An 11,565-nucleotide genomic window follows, 5' to 3' on the forward strand; every position below is an offset into this window, starting at 1 on the left:
AAAAATTAGTTCTAACATTGATAGACTCATCAAACAATATTCATAATGAGAACCTCTAGTGCGTACCCCCTTTTTTTTTGGAGAAGAAGAATCGGCGTCTTTGTAAGTATTGGACCCCACTACCTTTAGGGTTTCAAGTTCGCTTGAGATAGGCTTGTGATAGATTTATTTATTAATTTGATGGTGCCACGTTGTTTGAGATCTTCGGCAGGGAAGTAGAGGACTTGAAATAAAATGAAATTATATATATCCTGGCACATTGCACCAAGGTTAAATTCACTCTACAGCCTATGAAATTCTTCTGAATTTTTATTTTTTATTTTGTACATGCTTAAAGAGAGTATGGATTTATATACAGGAGGGGGGGGGGGGACCTGGGATCATCCACTGATCAACTGCACAAGAAGGAAAAACAAGTTCAATTCCCACACGAGGACTTGTCCTTTTTCTTTTCTTTTCTTTTTTTTTTTTTAATTATTTTCTATGTACACTTTCTTTCTTCCATCACTTCTTGCTGCCTGGAGCAGGGGATCAGGAAGGAGGCGCTGAATGAATGGTTGAATCCGGTAACATGGCTACTGTCACTACAAAGTATTTAAACCCCATAGGAAGATTGTATGGGTTGGAAGTCGGTCCCAAATTGAAGTTCAAACGGTCAGTCCCTTGGTCAGTGGTCAGAAGATCCACTTCATCTAACTTACCATGCTCAGGACTCGTTGGGGTAGGAAGCAATGGCTTTACAGCTTGGCGTTCTATATGCACAATCTGCCCAACAATGTAGTAGGGGCGGCTTGGGAGATGGTCTGTGAACAGGGCCACAGATTCAGCAGACAGGTAGTAGTTAGAGGTGTTCCGGTTGATAGCCTCATAATGTCCAGCTGAGTTCTGAACAAATGCAGCAATCTCCTGGACTTCCAAACGGCTAAAGGATATCCTTTCCTTGTTTGCCTGTAGAAAAACATCAACAAAGCTATCAAGCTTTTGTATTTAGAAGATACAAGCACAGGGCATCAACAAAGATATCGAGCATTTGTAGTTAGAACATAAAAGCACAGGGCTCCATGTAAAAGGGATCCCTGCACATCAAAGGGCAAAGCAAATTGGTATGGCAAGTAACAGTTGAAACTTTACAACTTGCTAAAGAAGCAACAAATAACCCTGAGGGCTGCATTGGAAACAAAGGCCAATCAAAAATGAAGAATGAACACCATCAGCAAGTTAAGAATACCTGCTTCTCACGTTGATGCTTTTTGTATAAAGAGGCAACCAGCTCTTTCTTCTCTTCCAATTCTTTTCCAAGCTGTTCGTTTGCAGCTTCAAGCTTTGGGTACTTGTCAAGCAGCTCTGCCCGGTGTGTGGACAAGAAACCAACTTCATCTGCAAGGGCACGCACGCAGTTCTGGAATTCAGCAGCACCCTCATCATCATTGTCATTGCTGGAACTGAAAATAATCAAATTGAAGTAATTAAACCATGGCTGTTGTCATTGTCAAAACTTAAAAAAATGAGATTTTATAAAAAGGATAGCAATTCAGTCCATCAGCAATCACCATATAAATTTGATGTCACTGCCAAACTCTATAAGAAATTACAATGAAAGAAGCCCCAAAAGAATTCTCACAACCCTTAAATTTAAGATTTCTCTATTTGAATGTAAAAAGAAAAGGAAAGAGGTTAAAATAGTGTAGGATAAACTATTTCAAAACAAAACGGCATCAACACCAGCAAATTACAAGACAAAGGAAGGGGATAAGGAGCACTGAGTTTTGCAACAGAGTTAAAGTTTATCTGAATAAAGTAAAATGGAGAGGATTCTGGAAAATTACTTGACCATAGATTGAGCTAAAGCATGCAAAGAATCAGCTAAACCAGCAACTCCACCATGAGCACATACACAGCACCTAAGTCTTTCAAAAAGGCCATGGAGTTTCACAGCCGATGTGTGCAGTTTATTATATTCTGAGGCCCTCCGATCAGCTGCACAAAGATTGGTTTGTGCTTCCTCTCTTGCTTCATGCAAGCAATTCTCCAAGCGAGCACAATTCATCTGTTGTATAGCAAGAAGTTAAGATTATAAGTACAGGTTAAGACCAGTTAATAAATGCATTTGATAATAAATTTTATGCAAAGAAAAGGAAAGAAGGGAATTGAAGCCAAACACAATTCAAGAACTGCAGGAAGCTGATTACTTGGGAAAATGATTCCTTAATAGGGATTTTAGGAATCTATTGTCTACTAAAAAGGCTTTCCATCACAGAAAGTTCATTAATAACATCAAACTATATGCACTAACAAAAATAATGACCCAAGAATTTCAATAATGTTGAGCAACATGGTACAATTTCTAAATATAGGTAACATTAAACATCGCCAAGAACAATAACTCAACAACATAATTGAAACATAGGAGCAACACAAACACCAAGAAATTGCAGGTTACAAAACATGGTTGAAGTGCCAGTACCTGAGATTCATCAAGGAGCTTCTGATTCATTTCTAACTCCCTTGTAAGCATGGCAGCCTCCTCGACAGCAGCCTTGAGCTTCGCTTCAGTTTTACTCAATTGTTTTGAATTTTCTGCAAGTGAATTTTGCAATTCTAAGATAATTCCATGGTCACCACTGACTTTAGGCTCAGCAGCTGCATCTGAAGGAGAGATATCGAGAGGCTCTGGCATACTCTCAGCTGTGGAACTGTTTGTCAGTGACATGCCCAGTTGTCCCACCATCTTACCCTTTCCATCTTTATCACAAACTTGCAGCTCTTCACGATTTGGCTCCACCATTGATGAATCCAACTGAGTATTGAACATCCCAGACGAGTCCATCATATTTTCATCAAACCCTTCTCTACCTTTGCTTGGTTGCCTGGTGAAAAGCCCCAGCTTTGAATTCAAAGAATTAGAAATGCAAGAAACCTCATCCATGGGCTCTGAGGTCATTGCATAAGGCATGGGTGCTTCACCACTGGAAATTTCTGGTTTGAAGTCTTCAGTCTTTGCAGCCAAAAGAGCATAGTCTGATGCATCTTTACTATTTGAAAGTTTCTGCCCCTGCAAATACTGGTCAGCCAATCTCTGCTCTAGTTCTTGAATGCGCTTCTCATATGACATACACTGTATTTGCTTTGCCTTAAGCAAAGATTGGAGATGTTTTCCATACTCATCTTTCAGCCGCAAGGCTTCATTTGTCTTATCTGCATTCTTCAATAGACTATCCACTGTGCTATCATCCATTGACTCGTATTCAATTTCTGGGCAAAGGGAACATATCAGGGCTATTGCAGAAGCTAGTTCAGCTTTCAGTTTTGCATTCTCAACTTCCATCTTGCTAGTTCCAGCAATCTCTAACAACTCACAGCCCTCGAGGGGCTCCTCAGAGCAATCTTTCTCAAGTGCTTCCTCACCAATTTCTTCCATCTCAGCTGAGCGAGAACTGTCATTAGACATAGACAATGAGCCTTTCAAGCTTGCAGTCTTGTCACTTTTTGAAGGAAGTCCAACCAAATAATCAGGAGCATAACGGTCCAAGTCTGAGATGTCAATGTCAAGCAAATTAGTGTCAAATGGAGATATATTGACATCACACTGACTAGGAGTATCATATAACCCCATTGATGCTAATATATCTCTTGGTATATATGAACTGTATGCTTTCAGAAACTCCTCCCGTCTCCTAACCTCAACCTCCCTCCTTGTAGCAAGCTGCTCAGCCAGTTGTCCAGCCTTGCCCATGTAAAGTTTCATAGAAGCCTTTCTTCTCACTACTTCAGCAAGGCAGCCTCTGTATGCAGAACCAATCCCATGGAATAGTTTTAGGTCCCTAAAAATATCATCCTGACGCAACATTGCCTCTCTAAAAACAGGAAACCTTAACTTCACATCTTTCATGAGGAAAGTAACATAGGCGATCTTTTGTAGGAAATCATGCACAAAGATGTTCATCTCGTTCTTCTTATCCTTGCAAAAACCAAGCAGCTTGGAAATTAAATCATCAACAGCCAGCATGTTGGGCAAATGACTCTTTTCATGGACATCATACATAAGACTCAGGGCTGAAACTTCAGTATGGAGACGAGTTGAGGAGGACAACTGGCATGACAGACAATCATGCACAAGTTTCTTCACCGTGCTTGCATCGTCTCTGCATAAATACAAGTCCACAGCCATCAATCAGTGGTATGTGCATTATCTTCCTCCAGCATAACTACTGTAGCAATTAGTATGACTTGAAAAAACAGAAACTTTAGGTTTTACTTATAAATTGGTATTGACAAAAAATTTATGATTTGGGAGCTTATTAATGCTACCATATTAGCACCATTTGGTATCTTACTTTAGTAGGGAGTTGCTTCTTTAAAACCATCAGGATTTAAAGAATTAAAAATTGAATTTCAGAATTCTGTTTTTTTGTGGATTTCAGCAAACTAAGGTTCTCAAAGATTCATGAAACGCATCTTTTGGATTTCGAGGGATTAGCTTAGTGAACTCTAGGTTTTCTATATTTTCCTTATTTCCCAAGGTTTGTGGATAAAACACCAACAGGGTACTTGATGGTTCAATCAAGTTATTGCACTCACTTGAATGTCTTAAAATTTCCAAACACGCACACCAGCTGAAATTGAAATCTAGAAGTGAATCGTGTCCATAATCATGATTCATTTATGAGCAGCTCCTACTTCAAACAAAAATTGCCAGGCCAATGGCATTGAGCCAAAGCATGAAGTTGGACTGCTACTCTTATTGTCCTTTAAGGTGAGAATCTAGCTGTAGGTCGTCTTTAACAGAATATTCAACAGCACAACAGGCATCGGATGGAGAAAAGGTTGCGAGAACATTTAAATATTTTTATTTATCTGCCCCCAAGAGGGAATCAAAGATCTAAAACACACGGACTACTTTTGAAAAAGAACAAAAATCAAAGTAATATCATCCATAAAAAAGACAGACTAGTGACTAATATTGAATGCAATCATCACTGAGCAGCCATCGTACCATGTGTTCCTATGTGCTCATCACTTGCCAAAAATACTCAGGCCAGGAATTAGATAAGATTGGCATAGCAATGAACCGGCTATATCACAGAAATTACAGGGAAAGCTATAAACTCAATCCTTGACAGTGCTAAGATGTATTATCACAGCAATGCTTCAAAAAATTCAACTTACTGCATCAATCAAGAAATTTTTAACAAGCACAAAATCATACAGAAAAATTAACAAATAGGAAGGCAGTTCAGATGTTTGAATTGAAGTCAACCAACCTCAAAGATTGCATTATGCTCTTCTGTTCGTTGATGGATGGCTGACGCTCCTTGATGGCAAGATCTAAATTCCTAATAGATGATGAAGCTTCACAAGAAAATAATTCTTCCACTTTGCGCTTTGCATCACCAAAATTTTGCTTAAACTCTAAAACCTTCTTCACAAACTGCCTATGTGAATGGCTACAATTATCCACGGCCTTCCTCAAGTTATCTTCCTTCACAAAATCGACTAAACATTTACGTGAATCAGATTGCAAGTCTGGATGAAGCTTGATCGACCTCAGTTTCTCTAAATCTCTCTCAAAATTTGTTAAGAGATCTAAATGTATCCTGTGTTGTTGTGTATAACGCTTCATGAACTCTGAGTAGTTCTGAAAAATTGCCCTGTAGAATTGATGCACGTTAATCCTAGCAACCTCCATTGCCCTCTCCTGAACCTTTTGCTCCGTCAATAACTTCAGGCAATGTTCATGCTTTACTTGGGTTCTACTATAAATTGCATAGCCCCTCTGGTAATGGTATCTAAATTGTTTCTCATAAGAAGGCAAAACCCTCAAAGCTGGGTCTGGAGCATCATCTAAAGGATGGGGGTCATGCGAAGAAGGTGGTGGTGGAGGGTCTGCAATTTCAAGTAGATCAATTTGTTCGAGTGGAGGGGGAAGGGTATTGGTTTGCATCCTTGCTCTGTTAAATATAAACACTTCCCCATCGCTAGATGGAAGCTTGTAGGCAGAAAGCGGCTGCTGAGGTTCAAGTTTCTTTTCCAAACACAGAACAAGCTGGTCATTGAAGTTAATCCCAGCAACTGAATCGATATAACGCATTACCCTCTCCACAAGCGTTGTTTCATCACAATAAAGTTCAAGTGAATGGCCATTTTCTGCTATATGAACTACAAGCCTGGTCTGATTTACCAAACCTTCTGTGATGCTTGAACTCATCTTATCTTTAGAGCAGAATTATACACCTCAAAATAAAATCCAACAAGAAACGCCAATACTAAGAGATAATCTAAATAAAAAAATCCCCAAAACCATTTGACCGTACGAAAATGATTCAATTCAATCCCTTAGAACCCAAAGGGGGATTTCCAATTGTTAGAGCTTTATTCCTAACTTATTACCAGCCCACTGAAATCTGCAAAACAAGCAAATATACCATAAACCTGGAAAGATTGAATCAACACAGCACCAATTTTTATCAACCCACCATGAAACCACACCAACCAGAGATTTTATCCCAAAGAAAAAAAGCCCCAACCTTTAGCCTCAAATCCTCCACAAAACCCCAAATCAGCAACTTTTCACCTCAAAACTCCTCCAAGCAAACAAATTCACAGCGGGCCCACGAATGATTACACCAAAACAACCCAAAATCATCACCGACCCATCAACAAAATCAAGTAAACCCACGAATCATCTCACTAAATAAACCCAGAAATGTGCTCTCACAATACCAAGAAGAAAAAAGGACAGCAAAAAATCAGAGAGACAAAATCAAAAGACACATTTTTTATTAACGTGTTCTAAAGAGAGAAGATCGAAGTGCAGGATTAAGGCATCAAAAGTGGTTACGTTAAGAGACTAGAGTGGAATTTTAGTGTCTCTCTGTCTATAAACGATGGTTCTCTCCACGAAGCCTCTTTGATTGGAAGTAAATTTTTTTTCCAATGTGGTGTTAGTTTTTTTTTTTTTTGGTTGAATATATAAAAGTAGTAAGAGAAATGGTGATGAAGATAATAAAAAAGAAAAAAAATAAAAGAGAACCTTCACCAAAGGGCAGCAGAGGGAGAAATGGTGATGAAGATAATAAAAAAGGAAAAAAAAAATCAAAGAGAACCTTCACTAAAGGGCAGCAGAGGAGCTCTCTCTCTCTCTCTCTGCAATAAGTTGGGAAGAAGAGAGAAAAGCAAGCTGCTTTGTATCGTTGGAGTTGGAGACTAGACTATTAGTATCATTATTATATATTAATTATTATTTCCTTATTCCCATTATTAAAGACTCTCCTGAGACCTGATCGATTAATTAATGACTTGTTTTGTTTTCTTGTGATATAAGTACCTTTTTGGTTCATTTTGTACTTCGGGGAAACGGTGCCCGCTTATTATGTGATTTTGGTTAGCCGGCCCTTTTATAATAACTTTGATCAAATCAGCCCCTCTACTTGTAATTTTGGAATGCATAAACCCACCATGAGAGGCAATAATGACTTTTCTGAATCTAAAATCATGACACATAAGGGGTTTTACTGTAGTTAGAAGAACATAGAGGACTAAAATCATAAAATGAATCCAAAATCATTAAACTTAATCCTCTCTCCCCATTCTTGTTTGAGACTAAATTGAAAAAAAAGAGAAAAAAACAGAGAGGGAGAGAAAGAGAGATTGACCATCCAAGTCTGAAATAGATAAGTGCAAGTTCCTATCACAAATTGGAGCCTCGAAACCCCATATAATTTGTTTGACGACAAACACGAAGACATTTTATATTGGGATTCTGTTAGGGATGCATTCATACGGATGTCTGATTTTGTGATGTATTTGATTGGTTAATAGTAATTATTTTTTAAAATATTTTATTTTAAAATTATTAAAAAGTTAATTTAAAAAATTTTAAAATCTTGAAAGACATATTTTTAATACAAAAACAAACACCCGGTGGAATTGTTGCTTCAAAGAGTAGCCCGTTTGGAAACGTTGCTCCATGTGTTTTATTAAAAATATTTTTTTATTATTTAAAATTTATTTTTTATATTTTTTATAATTATTTTAATATGTTAATATTAAAAAAATTATTACCATATTTTAAAACAACCCTTAATTCGACCAAAGGAGAGCACAGAGTTTTATACTTAGTTTAATTATTTTCATCTTTTTATTATTTTAGTGTTTTGAGAATTAACTCAAGTATAATTGGATTATTAAAATGATTTTACCACAACACCAGTTGCTTGCATTTAAAGTAATCAAAATTAAAATAGGAGAGATTCGAGAAACTTCAAGGTGGGAACTGTAAGGAAAAAAAATCAAAGGAAAACAAATTTCTTTTGAAGTAATCTAAGAGGATAAACTCTTACTTCACATCAGCATTTACGAGATCCATCGAACTAAAGAACTTAAAATAAATAAATAAATAAATAAATTTACTGCTTCTCCGTGCTAAATTAGATGAATTCCAAGAATGTCTCTATGACTATTAATTTATAACATGTATAATTTATCAAACTTTTATTATTATTGAATTTGAAACTGGGGTTAAGATTATTTTTAAATTATTTTTTATTTAAAAAATATATTAATAATATTTTTTTATTTTTAAAAAATTATTTTTAATAACAGCTTATTATAATAATTTAAAAATATCAAAAATATTTAATTAAAAAATTTAAAATTTTTAAAATTATTTTTAAAACATAATACAAAACACACCTTATATAGCATGAAGTTCGGCTTCTTGTGTTAAAGTGGTTGTTTAGAATTTTTAAAAGTTTTAATTGGTTTTTTATAGAATTATTTTTTTATTTTAATATTTTAATATTAAATATAATTTTTTTTAAAAAAAAAATTATTTCAATGTATTAAAAAAAACAATTTAAAAAAATATTATTATATTCTCAAACATATAGAAGAAGATCTTTGATAAAAAAGAATGGCAATGATTCAATGAATCTGAAAAAATAAACTGTTTCATTCAACTTTTTTTTTTTTAAATGTCCTTTTCTGCAAAAAAAAAAAAAAAAAAAAAAACCTAGGAGCTTGTTTCAAAACTATTATTATTGACCAAACGGAGAATTCAGAACTCATTATCTCTACCTCAATGCAACTTGCTGGAAAACTGGACTCAGCACTCATTGTCCTTTCCCTGGAGAATTATTAAAGCAAATCTATAATTGGATTTTTTATTTCCTCCTTTAAGGCAGCCAATGAAAGCAAGCTATGCTACTAAGGGGTGTTTGTTTGTTTTCACGTTCAATTATATTTTTTCTAGAAATTTTGTTTTAAATTTTATTGTTGGTATTTTTTATTTTTTTAATATATTAATATTAAAAAATAAAAAATATTATTTTAATATATATTTTTAAAAACTACTTTAAAAAACAACAACAATATCAATCAACTAATGCAAAATCATGGGGAGGAATGCAGATTGTTGACCAGGCTAAATGGATTTTACTTAGGCGTTCATGCAATAAACAGGTTAGTGGTCCAATCTGGAGGCTAAGATAGTGACTCCCTTTGTTCATATACACGTTCTTTGCCCTGCGAGAACATGGGGCATGAGGCAAAACTTTGTCCTCAAGCCAGGGCGAACATGGCTGTTTCCTTGTAATTTATCAAATTTATTGTTTAAAAATTAAAGTTAATGATGAGAAAATGAAAGAAAGAAAGATATAATCCCGTGTAAAACCAAAGTTTAAAAGATTGAGATTTTCATATTTAAGTTTATATTATTTCAAAATCTCACTATCAATTTTGTTTATTTCCTTGTAAATTCAACAAGTCAGGAAGGAGTTGTCATGATCAATGGGAAATTCACTTGATTTGCGTGGAAAGTTTGGGTGGAAGGATACAAGTGGAAACATTCAACCGATGTCGTTGGTAAAATCAATCAATCAATATGACTGGATAAGTATAACATTGATCATATTAAATGTTTTTTTAAAATTGACTGGATAAGTATAACATTGATCATATTTTTTTAAAACAAAAAATATTTTGTTTTTTTATTTTTAAAAATATTTTTTAAAAATTTTAATTTATTTTTATGTTTTTAGATTGTTTTGATATGATCATATAAAAAATATTTTTTAAAAAATAAAAAAAATCTTAATATATTTATAAATAAAAATTATTTTAAAAAACAATTAATACTACATTTTAAAATAAAACAAGGTTGATAATGCATGGCATGATAATGTGAGGATTTAGTCTTTTATAGGTGTATTAAGAAGTGTGAGAGTAATTAATTTTTACATAAATACATTAAAATAATTTAAAAATATTATAAAAAATTAATTTAAAATAAAAATAATAATTTTAAACATATTAAAATAATTTAAAAATATTATAAAACATTAATTTAAAATAAAAAATTAATTTTTTAAAAAATATTTTAATTGTCAAAATTAAAGAGAATTATACCATTTATATAAAAAGAAACTTTTTTTTCTCACATGACAATACAAAATATATGCCAATACTGATGTAGATTAAATCTCATATCTAATTAAAAAATAAACTGGTGGGTCCATTGAGAAATGGACCTGGTCCGCCCATGGGACCCTCATGCTTGTAATTAACAGGAAATAAGATAAAATCTTAATGGTTTAATAGTAACGTGATAACTATTGATTTTTAAATAATTTTTTATGTAAATATATATATTAATAATATTTTTTATTTTTAAAAAATTAATTTTAATATCAAAACATCAAAACATCTAAATCATACAAACTATATTAAATTTTAATAAAAATAAAAAAATTTAAATTTTTTTAAAACATAAATTTAACCATGTTTCCATACTGCGCTATGCAAGCGGACAGAGAAGCAAAGGAGGAGGTATCTAAGTTGACCGGTGAGTCGTTCCGTTTGAAAAATTGAAAAGGGTAGTCACTAGCTGTGATGGATAATTCCCGGAAATCCTGTTTTATTGATCGGAAAATGACTCCTGCTAGCTACTTATGAGTTTGTTCTACATGATCTATGAAATGCTATCCATAAGTTTTATATTGAAATAAATTATTTGAGAAAAAATATTTTTGTATCTTAAGAATTACTGTGTATATTAAGAGGACTTTATTAATGAAAATTAAAATATTTTATTTTAAAGAAATTTGAATATGCCGTCTTATCTTAAAAATATTCTAATTGTCAAAATTAAAGAGAATTATACTATTTATATAAAAAGAAACTTTTTTTTCTCACATGACAATACAAAATATATGCCAATACTGACGTAGATTAAATCTCATATCTAATTAAGAAATAAACTAAAATATTAATATAATTACTAAGAAATAGGTTAATTATAATTAGAAAAAAAAAACTAAAAAGCTACTGTAAAATATTGTGACCATTGACATATAATACTGTTCATTAAAATAGTAAAATGATATTCATGTCATTCTAAAGAAAACTGACAAAACTTGTAATTGGGATGAAATCATCTTTTTCATGGGATTTATTGGGTATTATAAACTATTATTATTAAATAAATAAAATAAATTATGAAATTTAATTTTTAATTAACTCGATATTAAAAAATAAAATAAAAAAAAAATTAAAAAAACCCGGAAACCA

General features: G+C 33.2%; 1 protein-coding gene across 2 annotated transcripts; it reads right to left on the reverse strand.

The window, feature by feature from the left end:
• Positions 1-444: 444 nt before the first annotated feature.
• Positions 445-7,147, reverse strand: LOC105131882 (uncharacterized). 2 transcript variants are annotated; one of them, XM_011035067.1, is made up of 7 exons: positions 7,104-7,147; positions 5,262-7,030; positions 2,465-4,142; positions 1,827-2,047; positions 1,378-1,442; positions 1,229-1,344; positions 445-948 (listed from the first exon to the last, which is right to left on the reverse strand). In XM_011035067.1, the coding sequence occupies exons 2-7, from the start codon at positions 6,203-6,205 to the stop codon at positions 532-534; spliced, it is 3,441 nt and encodes a 1,146-aa protein (XP_011033369.1). In that variant the 5' UTR covers positions 6,206-7,030; positions 7,104-7,147; the 3' UTR covers positions 445-531. The 2 variants fall into 2 exon arrangements, with proteins under 2 accessions (XP_011033369.1, XP_011033367.1); XM_011035065.1 differs by having other exon boundaries at positions 1,229-1,442.
• Positions 7,148-11,565: the final 4,418 nt, after the last annotated feature.

Source organism: Populus euphratica, unplaced genomic scaffold, assembly GCF_000495115.2.
Source record: "Populus euphratica unplaced genomic scaffold, PopEup_1.0 scaffold73.1, whole genome shotgun sequence".
NCBI classification, from domain to species: domain Eukaryota; kingdom Viridiplantae; phylum Streptophyta; class Magnoliopsida; order Malpighiales; family Salicaceae; genus Populus; species Populus euphratica.